Source organism: Cervus canadensis, chromosome 28, assembly GCF_019320065.1.
Source record: "Cervus canadensis isolate Bull #8, Minnesota chromosome 28, ASM1932006v1, whole genome shotgun sequence".
Lineage (NCBI taxonomy): Eukaryota > Metazoa > Chordata > Mammalia > Artiodactyla > Cervidae > Cervus > Cervus canadensis.
This window is the reverse complement of record NC_057413.1, coordinates 23726243-23740389: the sequence shown is the minus strand read 5'-3', so window position 1 is coordinate 23740389 and position 14147 is coordinate 23726243. Positions and strand designations below refer to the sequence as shown.

The window sequence follows — 14147 nt, the reverse complement described above, 5'->3', positions numbered from 1 at the left end:
CCCCCAAATAAAGTCTCTGTTTCCACTGTTTCATCTATTTGCCATGACATCATGGGACCAGATGCCATGATCTTAGTTTTCTGAATGTTGAGCTTTAAGCCAACTTTTTCACTCTCCTCTTTCACTTTCATCAAGAGGCTTTTTAGTTCCTCTTCACTTTCTGCCATAAGGGTGGTGTCATCTGCATATCTGAGGTTATTGATATTTCTCCTGGCAATCTTGATTCCAGCTTGTGCTTCTTCCAGTCCAGCATTTCTCAGGATGTACACTCTGCATATAAGTTAAATAAGCAGGGTGACAATATACATACTCCTTTTCCTGTTTGGAACCAGTCTGTTGTTCCATGTCCAGTTCTAACTGTTGCTTCCTGACCTGCACATAAGGTTCACAAGAGACAGGTCAGGTGGTCTGGTATTCCCATCTCTTTCAGAATTTTCCACAGTTTATTGTGATCCACACAGTCAAAGGCTTTGGCATAGTCAATAAAGCAGAAATGTTTTTCTGGAACTCTCTTGCTTTTTTTTGATGATCCAGCAGATGTTGGCAATTTGATCTTTGGTTCCTCTGCCTTTTCCAAAAGTAGTAGCTTCCCCCAAAACTCAAGTTTTTGAGTCAGGAGTCTGTCCCAAGACATATATTACATCTCACCAAGGAAGGTCATAAAGTAAAGTTAGTCCTGTAAAGTATTCTATGTATTTTTTGGGTCCTCTAAGTAGTCTCAACCACAATTGGGACCATTTGAAATTCTACTGAGACTGAGGCAACCCCTCCTAGAAGGGTTTCATGATTCTCAGCATGTTCAGTTGGGAGCCCCAGATAAAGGGGCAAAGTAAGAGAACAGGAGGGAGCTGAAAGTTTCACACCCAAATCTGTACCCATAGAACACAGGTTTGGCATGTTTTGCAGAGAGATAAAGAACAACACATAAGACACTGTCCTTATTTTCTACAGAACTAGTCTAATTGTAGAACAGTATCAACAAGTCAGCATTCCCCGTCTTCCAAAGGATACTGTGGCCATTCAGTATCACAGAAGAAGATTAAACATGACTTTTTAAACTCTGGGGATCAAACTTGTACCAGCATTAAAAAAAAAAAAAAAAAAAACATTTTAAAGGAGTTGTTTTGGAACTGCCAGCTCCCATCTGTAAGAGAGAAAAAAAGCGGCATTCATAGCCGTGGCTTTTTTCCACTGGAAGCGTCCTTCCTTGCCCTAGGTGGGGATGTAGACAGACTCTCTACCAAAGCTTTCCTTCCCTTGTCAGACTTAGTCTGTCCCTTACCAACGCCGGCATCTTACTCATCCTTTCCGATTCTACCACCAAGATGGGGTGGAGATGCCCCAGGGGTAGACCTGATGGCATCCCAGATTGATGTCCAGTTCCTCACCATTAGGACCTTTGTCTGATTTTCACTCCTCCTCTGATGCCACCCGGGGTGGAGCAGAGTAGCTTTCCCAGAATGTTTCCCAAGCTAGGACTACTAGGGGGAGCATCCATCTTCCAAGTGCCTGTGCACATTTCTGAGTACAGTCCTAACTGCAATAGAAGCATTGAGTTATAAGGAGATGAACAAAAAACCCAAGATGTCTCTTCTGAGTGTTGCCACACCAGTATATGTAATAGCAAAAGAGGTAGTGGAGGGCCAGCCACCGAGGAAAAAGTGATTTTGTCCTCACGCTACCGGGGCCAATCCTTCCAGTTCATTCCCCACAGATTCCACAAAAAGAATATCTAGGGAGTTGAGACACAAGCCATTGGAGAGCTTTCTCTGGCCTGCTAAGAGCTAGCACTACCAAAGGAAGAAGCCCACTGTACTTCTAAGCTGACCAGATCTTGCAGTTCCTGATCTGTGTCTTCAAAAACCTAATGGTCACCAGCAATGCCTCTACCCACATAGATCAGAGGCACAGCCATGACAAAGACTTACTTTTAGGACTCTGGCCCCTGAGGCAGGCAGCCAAGAGAGTGACCCTCTAGCCTGAGAGACATTCCTGGAGCTAGAGCTCCACCTTGCTCCTAAACGTGCTCTTGTAACTTTCTAGCAAGGCTTGCCTAGTCTAGGAAGGCTAAGCGCTTCCATACACGGGGTCTAAGTAAAAGCACATAATAACAGCATGGATCACAAGTCCCTTGAAAGTCTATGACCCAACAGATTAGGTTAGTAGTTCTAATTTCCCATGCAATTATGAAATGACCAAAGAGACCAGGAAAAGCTGACAGAAAAAAGAAAGTTCAGTCCACATGCTTTGCCCATTTTTGGTTGCTCCCCTCGCAGGGACCTTGGGTGTCTCTTGGCACTGGCAGGTCGGTATAAACCCCTGACAAGATTCCCCTTTTGGGGGCTGCCTTCAGCCATTACAAGACACTGCAAAACCACAGAGTGGGGCTCATCCCTTGCTTCATTCAGGGCATGTCATTCATTCGCACAAGCACACCGAAGAGTTAGTCAAGTAAAGCAGAGAACGTGTATACTGAGAAAGCAGAGAGGCTAGAGCTCTGAGTGTTCTTACCTTGTCCTGAAGATCCTGGACGAGCCCCCAAGATGATAGCTTACAGTGAACAATGTCAGATTTGTGATCGCCGAAGAAGATTTAGCTTTGGGACCAGGGACCAGGCTTGATCACTCAAGAGCTTTTGTGTAGCAGAGTTTTATTAAAGTAAGAAAACAGAGAGATAAAGCTTCTGACATAGACATCAGAAGGGGGATGGAGAGTGCCCCCCAAGTCACACCCTTTCAGAAAGCTTCTTGCTTTAGTGATTTAAGGAAGAGGAAAGTTGCTCTCTTTTCTGAATACTGAAAACTGAAACTAAATACTCTCAGTACTGAAATTGAAAGTGTCTTATTTTCAGTCACGAGGTGAGAGGTAGGACTACTCAAACACTAGGATCTGCTCTAGGCTGAGGACACAGCTGTCTTCTGGGGCTTTGCTGACTTTAGAAGTACTGTTCCTATTAGTGAGGGAGAAGACGGATGCCATCTCCCATAGCTCACCCCTGCCTCAGATCTGGCCCGGGGCCTCACCTTCTCACACATGGACAGGCATGGTCCTCAGAGCAAAGGAAACAAATGACTTACCCAAGTCCTGGGCAACTGTGTGCCATGCAGGCGTTCCTGAAGCCAGAGGCAGAGGGGCTGGAGGTTGCAGAGTCCTTAGGCTAGTGGAAATAAAATTCTGATGTGCTTAAGAATTACATTTATTTGTTAATATGCAAAGCCCCGGATCCCACCTCTTAGGTATTTCAGTACACTTGGGGTCTGCTTAGGATTTTGCATTTAAAAGCACCCTAAGTCACTCTGCATCCCCTTTCACCCTCTGTTCCCTTTAGGGATAGTGATTACCTGTCAGAGAGGGGGCTGTGATATAATCAGGCCAGTCCTGCTGAGCTGTGGCTGTAGCCCCAGGCACCTGTCCTCAGCTCCTGGCAAAGGAGAGGGCTTCTGGAGCCAGGGGATAAGCTGTTAGAAATGCTGTCATCTGCCATCGTTGCCTTTCAAAATGCAGAGGCATCCCCCCAGGGAATATGGCTACAGGGACCTTCACTGGACACTCCATGCTACTGGACCAACCATGATTCAGAAAATTGTTCCTAATTCTGGACGTTTTTCCTGCTGAGAAATGAGTAGGCCCTAAGTACATCCTTAACAAGAGGGCGTGTTCCTCTCAGCTGAGGGACAATCACCATGTGTGACACCTACTTCTTATCAGTGATGCCCCAGTGAGTCCAGAACCACCAGCAGGGAGGCCTCCATGACCAGGCAGCCGCTCACTCTGAGGTTTAGACATTGGCAAGCAGTTCATCAGATGCCTGACTAGGGCTACTTTCCTCCCTTGATTAGTGAGTCACACAGACCTTGGGAGAAGGAATTTTAAGATTTCTTAACAGCAAGCTGTGTGCAAGTCAATCTTGGAGAATAAGCAACTTGTAATGACCTGCTCCTCACAGCTTCTGAGGGGACTGACTTCATGGAAACATCAGCCACTCTTGCTGTTGTTTGTTACTCATTATACCCACCCCACTAGCCCTCCAACTTTTTTTCTTTTCAAATGCTCAGAACTGCCTCTGAACTAGGTCTAGATCTAGCCAGTCTATTGCAGAGCATCACTTCTGGGGGCTGTGTGCACATTCTTCATGTACAGATTGCAACACATGCTGAGACCCTTTCAATGCTCCAGAGATGCTAAGTACCCTCTTGGGACTTAAGAGTCTCAGAGAAGGTGGGTGGGGTGGGTGCTGATTGGACATAACAGAGGGAACCCTAGATTCTCGTGCTTTAGGTTCAAGGGATAGTCATGGATTTTGGGGTTAGAGGTCTGAGAGGACAAGTCAAGTTTTGTGCCTTCAAACTAAAGGTAGAAGACCAAGCTGAAATTCAAAGTGAAGACCCACCTTCTTAAATGATTTCTCTGTACGATGTATATACATACACACCCATACAACAAACCAACCACACAATCTATGGTGCCAAGACTAAAGAGGCTAATCTCTCTGTACTTAGAGGAGTGTCAGATGAGGAAACTAGTTGACAGGAATAGTATGACAGTATTAGGGAGAGTCAATTTAGTGTAACTGATCTAGTCTGGAGTCTAGAAATCTGGCACTGTTTGGGAGTGTCTGTGACTCCCAGCCTCTGCATCAAAATTCATCCTCCACTGTTCATTATACATGTCATCTCTCTTTGTAATAACCCTGCAGTCCACTGATGAAGAGTAACTTAATGTGTGGAAAAAGCTGTACAAGGAAGGGATATGTCACATCTTTGGTAGTTCAATGATCACTTTATTTCTTTAGTTTCTTCTTTAATTATTTTCCCCTTCTAATTTTTTTTTTTTTTCGAGAGTCCAAGATTAAGAGAATAAATTATGGCAAACGGAAGGCCCAAAAGAGCTGGAATTTTCACTTAAACATAGAACAAAATGTTCTTGGGAAGAAAGTTTGTATGTTCATTACAATACAGTCTCTCATCACAAAAAATATAGAAAAATGTTCAAATGTATTCTGTCAACACTCAAAGTTTCTCTTCATTCATATCTGAGGATCTCACTAGCTGTGCTACCTAGTTAGGATTCTGATTAGTGGTTATTTAAAAAGTCTCCATCACCTCTCTCTTGTCTGCAATTCGTGAGATCTCTTTCAATGATTAGGTCACTTGGTTAGACTAATGTAATTATCAGGCTGTATACTCTGAATATTTGATATTCTAACTACATTCTTGGAATCCCAGTGGCTTTAATGTGGTTTTATTTGGCTCACTGTAGGATGTGGTCAAAGAAGAAAATGCACAGAAGATGAAACAACAATTGATGGCTGCCCAAGATGTCCCTAAAGATGGTTGCATACGGATGAAAGAGGTATCTTTTATGACTGTACCTTTCTTGACAATACCTTCTTTGGCTTCAATTTTTTCTGCAGGATAAAGAAAGTTTTATATTTGATTGGGAAATTAGAACCCTCTGCAAGGCAGTTGGGTTGGATAACACTTTTGAAGTACTCATTTTTCCTTTTTCATCAATCTTAGTGACAAGAAGATCATTTTATTTAGGTCAATATTTATACTTATTTTATAATTGGGTAATTGATATGCTGGAGGTTTTTCAGTTACTTGATCTAATATTTGTCTCTTTACACAGTGTCCTGTTCAAATTCAACCTTGACATAAGGAAAAACTTACTGACAGTAAATGAGTTTAAATTTCAGCATCAGCTTCCAGGGGAGACTGGAAAGATCTACCCCTGAACATCATGAAAACAAAACAGACAGCTGGTGTCTTGACTTCAACTCAACCCACACTTACTAAGTACCTATTAAAGCAAGGAACCGCATTAAGCACACAGTGCCTCACATAGCCTGTCTTTTAACCTGATTATTTTCCCTTTTAGTTACAAAGATTCACAGTTTAGAATTTCCACACATATTATGTTACTCTAGAGTAACATATTGTATTATATATTATTGTATTGTATTGTACATTGTATATTACGTTTTGTAACAGTAGCTACAAAAATGGTCAAACATTATCCTTTTTTTACTGATGAGGAAACTGAGTTATCCAGCATCATATGGCCAAGAAGTGGCACTGGTTTAAGTTATAGGTATGAATCTATACAGGTTTATTCCATAGAGTTATGAATCCATACATAAAAATAAGCTGCTATGAAAATAAGATATTTATTTCATAGTCAAAATTGCCTGCTAGACATATTATCTGAAATCTGAAGAGCTAGTCTCTTGATGCTGTTATTCTTGGTCAATATTATTGACGAAAATAGTAATTTTTCTTCAGAAAGTTATGATAATAAGGATAATGTCTTCTTATAAAAAATAGACATGTTCACTAGAAGGCTGCCTTCTCAGAAAACAAATAAGCTAAACTGGATATTTATGAATGTAGTTGTTTCCCAAATTTCCACTAAAAGGCAAAAAAATTATATAACCAATAATTGCATTGCAATTGGTGTAAAAGTAGCAATGTATTCATTAATGGAAATATAATTGCAAGTTTCAGGTAAAAATATCAAAGTATTCATACAAACATGTTCATGGTTGCATCCTTCTGCCCACAGAACAGAGCACAGTGCATAGGGGTGCTTAGTAAATATTTGTTATGTGGGGGTACCTGCTCAGTTGCTCAGTCATGTCCACCTCTTTTTGACCCCATGAACTGTAGCCTTCCAGGTTCCTCTGTCCATGGACTTTTCCAGGCCAAGAACATTGGAGTGTGTTGCTACGTCTTAATCCAGGAGATCTTCCCAACCCAGGGATCGAACCCTTGTCTCTTGCATCTTTTGCATTAGCTGGTGGATTCTTTACCACTGCACCACCTGGGAAGCCCCAAATATTTGTTAATAATAAATGACTGAAACATGGCAAATAGTGAAAAACTTTGCCATTATCTTTCTTACCAATTCCTAAAGCAACTGGGAACCTGGCAACAACTGTGACACCCATGCTAATCATTCTATCATGGAGTCCTGCTAATGGGCATTGTTGATACTACTGTAGAGAAGCTGATAGTATAGGACTGTTCTGGTCCCAAAGCCCCTTAAAAACTCCTGAGTCTGTGAGCATTGTCTCTCCTACTGCCTCCAGCTTTATCACTGACTATTATGGTTACTTCAGTTACAGGTAGTTGTGACATAAAAATCAGCCCATCAGCACACGTTTTGGGCTTTCCTGGTGGCTCAGATGGTAAAGAATCTGCCCACAATGCAGGAGACCTGGGTTTGATCCCTGGGTCAGGAAGATCCCCTGGAGAAGGGAATGACTACACACTCCAGTATTCTTGCATGGAGAATTCCATGGACAGAGGAAAAGAGCAGGGAAAAAGAGATGAGGTTCCATATGTAGAAGCGTTTACACTATTGCATCAGGAGAAAAAGGAGTCAGAGGACTACCATCTTATGATGTGAAGATCTGAGAGAAAACCCAGTGGGTACCTAGACAAAAGAGCCTAACAAGATTCAGGAGACAAACTGAGGATCCATCAGAGTTTCTAGGGAGGATTTATCAAGCTTATAAGCACTACACAGATAAAGACTCTGAAGCCCTTGGGAATATAGATGATAAATATGATCTCCATTTGGCAAAGTGCCCCAGAGATTAAAAAAAATTATAGAAATTAGATGGTGTATCTGAAATGAATCCTTAATCAGTAGATGTTGTTTTTAAACTATTCAACAACAGAGAACAATGATAGAAGATGGCGATACGAAACAGAATGCAGCTTTTCTGGTAGCAGCATTGAAAGCAAGTAAGCTAAAGGAGGCTTCCCAGGTAGCTTAGTGGTAAAGAATCCCCCTGACAATGCAGGAGATCTGAGTTCAACCCTGGGTCAGGAAGATTCCCCGGAGAAGGAAATGGCAACCCACTGCAGTATTCTTGCCCTCCAGGTTCCTCTCTCCATGCAATTTTCCAGGCAAGAACACTGGAGCAGGTTGCCACTTCTTACTCCAGGAGAATTCCATGGACAGAGGAACCTGGTGGGCTACAGTCCATGGGCTCACAAAGAGTCCGATACTAATGAGCATTCACGCACATATTTTCAATATTTTAGCACAAAATAAAATGAGAAAGGAGTCATAAGTAAGAGCCAAAGTGAGGCTGGAGGATGATCTATGTACTTGACTTGCCCAGGGCTCCTCTGTGCCATTCCAGACAAATTGAAGACAGAGTGGGTTCTAATTAGGGCCAGTGAATTACATTTTAATTTGGTTTCTCAGCCTGTGCCACTCCATATGAAAAAACACTTAGTCCTAAAGAGCAGTTCTCAGTTCCAGTTGACCTTGTGTGGGTGGGTAGGAACAGCACAAAGTCAACACAGTGAAATATGAAACCTTGGGCCAGTGACTTCATCTCTGTGAGCCTCAAGTTCATCACCTACATCCACAGTGCAGTTACCATTGACTAAATTTTTAATAGGTACCAAGGACTCTGCTAAACAGTTCATAAATAGTGCCTCATCTTACTCTCAGTCTTCACATAAACACCAGGATATAAATATATCCTACGAGGTGGCTGGATGGCATTACCAATTCAATGGACATGAGTTTAAGCAAACTCCGGAGACAGTGAAGGACAGGGGAGCCTGGCGTGCTGCAGTCCATGGGGTCACAAAGAGTTGGACACGACTAAACAACTAAACAATTACAAAAAAACTGAACATTTTACAAATGAGGAAATTGGGGCACAGAGGCATCAATTAAATTGTCCAAGATCAAATAATAGGTGACGACAGAGAAAGAATTTGGATCCACATGAAAGCCTACCACATCCTGCACTGTGCTGTCTCCCATTAGTAAAATGGGGGATATTCCTATTTACCTGAAGGACTGGCATGAGAATTTAATGAGATGATAAATGAAAAGCACATCACCAATGCCTGCCAGGTAGTAGGTACTCAATATATGACAGCTGTTGTTCACATGCTACATCCTTCAACTGACTTACATTCAACTAGAGAATATAAGTGGGAGTATGAACTAATTATTTCTACAACCCACCCGAAGTATTTGCTCTGGAGTCCCTCTGTGGCATTAAACAAGGTGCCGAGAGAACAATGATTATAGAATGAATGGCTGTGGTTTATGAGGGAGAACTGAGAACTCAATACACACTCAAACACCCTCTAATACTGCAACCCCATGGACTGTAGCCCACCAAACTCCTCTGTCCATGGGATTGTCCAGGCAAGAATACTGGAGTGAGTTGCTATTTCCTTCCCCAGGGGACCTTCCTAACCCAAGGATCGAACCTGTGTCTTTCAATTCTCCAGCACTGGCAGGCGGGTTCTTTACCACTAGTGCCACCTGGAAAGCCCAGTCAGATATCCTAGATTTGGCAAAGAACCCAGTCACACATGCTCATGTGCTGAAACAAGTGTTCTAATCACACTACGGGAGATAATGTTACCTATGTTCATGGGAGTAAGGGAAGTAAATCAATAGAGCTGGTGTTAATATACACAGTTACACGGTTAAATTTATCACAAGTGAACCAACTTTTGAAGTATCATAAAGCCACTTATAATATAAAAGAGTATAAACCTTAGCCTACACTCAAGAATCAAGTCAGATAGCAATCAGTCCTGCTTTTCCATGGGGCTCCAAAGTCATCTGGATACACCACATCTCTCCAGCACAGACTTCCCTGGTGGCTCAGACGGTAAAGTGTCTGCCTACAATGCAGGGGACCAGGGTTCAGTCCCTGGGTTGGGGAGATCTCCTGGAGAAGGAAATGGCAACCCGCTCCAGTATTCTTGCCTGGAAAATCCCATGGATGGAGGAGCCTGGTAGGCTAGAGTCCATGGGGTCACAAAGAGTCGGACACAACTGAGCGACTTCACTTTCTTAAAGTTCTGCCACTGCCACTCACTACATAATTATGGCACGTCCCTTGTCTCTGTGCAGCCTGGCTTCCTTAACTAATAAATAATAATGATGTGTTATGCACCCTATAAGTTGTTAGGATTAAATGAGTTAGCATTTGTAAGCATTTAGAACAATTCATGTGTGTGTGTTAGTCATTCAGTCATGTCTGACTCTGTGGGACCGCATGGACTGCAGCTCACCAGGCTTCTCTCTCCATGGAATTCTCCAGGCAAGAATACTGGAGTAGGTTGCCATTCCCTTCTTCAGGGGATCTTCCCGACCCAGGGATCGAACCTGGGTCTCCTGCATTGGCAGGTGGATTCTTTGCTGTCTGAGCCATGAGGGAAGCCCATAGAACAATTCATAGGACATATCAAAATTATTTGGGGTACTTCCCTGGAAGTCTAGTGGCTAAGACCTCACACCCCTAGTGCGGGAGGCCTAGATTTCACATGCTGCTACTAAGAGTTTGCATGCCACAATGCAGAGAGATCTCGAGTGCCACAACTAAGACCCAGCACAGCCAAATAAAGAATATATATATATATATATATTAAAAAACAAAACAAAACAAAACCCTGGTGGTCTAGCGGTTAAGAATCTGCCTGCCAATTCAGGGGACACAGGAAGATCCCACATGCCATGGGGCAACTGAGCCTCTGCACCTAAACTACTGAAGCCCTCGTTGTTTACAACCCATGCTCTACAACAAGAGAAGCCACTGCAATGAGCCTGCACAGTGCCAGGAAGAGTAGTTCCCCAGCTCACTGCAAATAGAGAAAGCCTGCACAGCAATGAAGACCCAGCAACCAAAAATAAAGAAAAATGCCAGTTTACTTAGCACAGTGCCTGGCTTGCAGTAAATGCTCAATAAATATTAGTGATTGTTAATTCTAAAAAAGTTATTTGGTATTTTTCGTTTCTAATATGTGTAGTTGCTAATACTGGAGCTTCTAAGATAAAGTGTGGAACATTTTAAACACTAACACATTTATTATTAAATAATGATGATGATTTTGGATTGTAAGCTCGTAGAAAACAGATACTCTTAGTGTTTCATATCTAGTAAGAGTGCCCAATACTTCTTGAAAGAATCAATGAATCCAAAATGACAATTGAGGGCACAGGACTGCATGTTGAGCTCACCATCCTGAGAGTTCTAAGCCCTTTTGCCCTCTAATATGTTGCTCTGTGCCTTTTACCCGGGGAGCACTGGTCAATGTCAACAACTGCTATTTCTCCCCTTTTCTTTAGCTTGCCGGCATGTTCTTATCTGAGGATGAAAACTTTCTTCTGCTGTTTCGCCAGGAAACCCCCTTGGACAACAGTGTGGAGTTTATGCGGGTGAGCATTTGGTTGTATCTCTATGGAGGATGAGGCCAGGATCCCAGGCACCTGTGGTGGCTGCCATCTCCCCTGCCCACTGCCCCAGGGAGAGCTGCCCATGGGACCAAACCAAGCAAAGAAGCCCTTGGTGTTGAGCCTGGACTGTGGCCCCCAGTCTCAATGTGCTCCCTCAGCGGGTTGACCTAGACTGCTCCTGAGCTAACAGACTTCTTAGTCTGTGCTAGAGGAAGGCGGGTATCTGAGGAATGTAATGGGAGGGTAGGGTGAGGACTGTGGAGCCTAGCAAGTACCAGCCTGCCCACAGCCCTGTGAGTTCCAGCAAACTGCTACCTTCTGAGAATGCAGGCTAGACATCCAGACTCCATGGGCAACTTTGTTGTTGTTTAGTCACTAAGTCATGTCCCCATAGGCTGTAGCCTGCCAGGTTCCTCTATCCATGGGATTTCCAAGGCAAAAGTACTGGAGTGGGTTGCCATTTCCTTCTCTAGAGGATCTTCCCAGACCAGGGATTAAACCTGGGTCTCCTGCATTGGCAGGCAGGTTCTTTACCATCTGAGTCAAGTAGTTGCCCATAGGGGCTTCCCTGGTAAGTTTTAAATGTTGGTAACTAATTCTAGATTTGAAGGCATAGTATGGCCAAAATATAACTTATTAGAGGGCCAATCCAGCCAGCAGGTGTCTCTTTGCAATCACTGTGCCTAAGTGAAAACTAAAGGCAGAATCAGTGGCTCCTCTTAGCTTCTCTTTCAGCCTCTAGGTTGTCATGGTCTGGGCATGGGTTGGAAAAGAATTTCCAGATATGAGACAGAATGAGAGAGAAATAAAGATTATTAGAGTGGGAAATGCTGTTAGAACAGTGGGCCAGCTCAAGGGAGAGCGGAAGTTGAACCGGGGTCCTTAGTCCACTTTTATACCCAGGGTACAAGGAGTGGGACAGGGGTCTTGTGGGTCATTTGCTGATGGGATGAGGAAGGCAGAAACCTTCTCCCTATGGGGTAGGAGGGGAGACAGGTTATACTGTTCCGCTATAGTTACAACATGGGGGAGGGAAGGATGCTAAGGGTCTGGTTCTTTGGTTCCTGCATTCTAAGACCATCCTTGGTTTTATCTGCTCTTTTGTCCTTGGGTCACCACATTCCTCTCTCTCTATTTTTAGGGCCAATTCTTTGGCTCCTTTTGATACCCTGCTCATGTCTAACTATCTACCTATTTCCCTTCTCAGGCATTTGGGAACCTAGTCTCAAAGGAAAAGGGGCGATGACCACTCTGACTTCTTCAGGCTGTACAGGGGTGTCATGGGGCTCTGGGTTCCCTATGCCTACTCTCTGTCAGGATGCATTTACAGAGGGAGATGAGAGTCCATGGAATGATAAGGTGACTTGTTTCAGCATTGTCTAGGTGTTGGTCAGGGAATATTCTTGTCATACTACCACTGGGAGATTTGTTGTATTTTAGAAGAAATAAACCTAACAAGAAAGTTAGAGGTACGCGGCCCAAAGATTCATAGAAGTAGAAAAGCTGCTCAGGGGCTACCAGGAGAACCAGGACCAGGCATTGGTTCGTGACATTAGTGTTTCTCTAGGTATGAGAAGATGCAAGGATTTGGGCTCATAAAATCTTTACCTGAAAACATCTAACTATCTGAAGGCTGGTTCTTGTGGGTTTTTTCCAGAGCACAGAGTGCCTTATTTCTGATCTCCACCCTGAACTCCTTTCAGGGGATGTTGAAGGTCAGCAGCTTGCAGTGGTCATGAAGTAATCTTTGTAGAGGCAGCTGGCAAGTGACAACTTCCAGTCAGCAGGGTCCCTTCATAACCACATATTTGACCATGCTTTGGGGGCATTTCATGGCCGTTGTGTCCTGCGGTCCTGGGAAGGCTCTTTCCCAGGTCTAACAAAGATTCCATTGACAGGCCACTCAATGTGCTGTTACTAGACCAGGCCTTCTGAGTAGCCAAAGTCTCTGGACCATACCTGTCTTACTAGCCTCTTGTTCCAGGAAAATATTCCCTCTTGTTGCCTCTTCCCGTATCTAGAGTTACTTTGTTACAATCACTGATCTCATATGGAACTACATATCAGCATTTTATCACACACTCAGTTACACATTTGGTAACATAAAAAACAATCTTCTGAAACAAGTGACATAGAAAATAATATAATGTAAGCCAGAAAGATAAAGAACATTACAGCATACTAACACATATATATGGAATTGAGAAAGATGGTGATGATAACCCTATATGCAAAACAGAAAAAGAGACACAGATGTACAGAACAGACTTTTGGACTCTGGGGGAGAAGGCGAGGGTGGGATGTTTCGAGAGAACAGCATTGAAACATGTATATTATCTATAGTGAAACAGATCACCAGCCCAGGTTGGATGCATGAGACAAGTGCTCAGGCCTGGTGCACTGGGAAGACCCAGAGGGATCGGGTAGAGAGGGAAGTGGGAGAGGGGATCGGGATGGGGAATACATGTAAATCCATGGCTGATTCATGTCAATGCATGACAAAACCCATTACAATATTGTAAAGTAATTAGCCTCCAACTAATAAAAATAAATGAAAAAAAAAAAAGAAAATAATATAGCTTGCAGTTATTAATAAGGTACAAGCAAGAATTTAAGTCAAGAACTTTCATTAGGTATAGCCCAGTATACCCCAGGTCATCTGACTTCATTTGTTAAGTGACTTATAGCCTGATATTAATCTCCTGGTTGTACATCATGGAGTGTCTGATCTTTATCTGAAGACTGGTTACTGAGATAAGCTTTAGAAACAAACTTAGAGTGTCTTTTTTTAATAACTTAATTAAACCTTTTAGCAATATAACATAACAACAAGGAACTACCTCAGAAGTGAGTCTTAATAAACACTAGACCTTAATTCGGAGAAGGCCATGGCAACCCACTCCAGTACTCTTGCCTGG

The 14147-nt window shown here is 43.0% G+C and overlaps 1 protein-coding gene across 1 annotated transcript in view; it reads left to right on the top strand.

Annotated features, from left to right (window-relative positions):
• SCGN (secretagogin, EF-hand calcium binding protein) overlaps positions 1–14147 on the top strand; it is a 53675-nt gene that overhangs the window by 6944 nt on the left and 32584 nt on the right. The window contains exons 3-4 of the mRNA XM_043450263.1: positions 5260–5352; positions 11122–11211. Of these exons, the coding sequence (XP_043306198.1) occupies positions 5260–5352; positions 11122–11211 (183 nt within the window). The remainder of the gene's footprint in view (positions 1–5259; positions 5353–11121; positions 11212–14147) is intronic.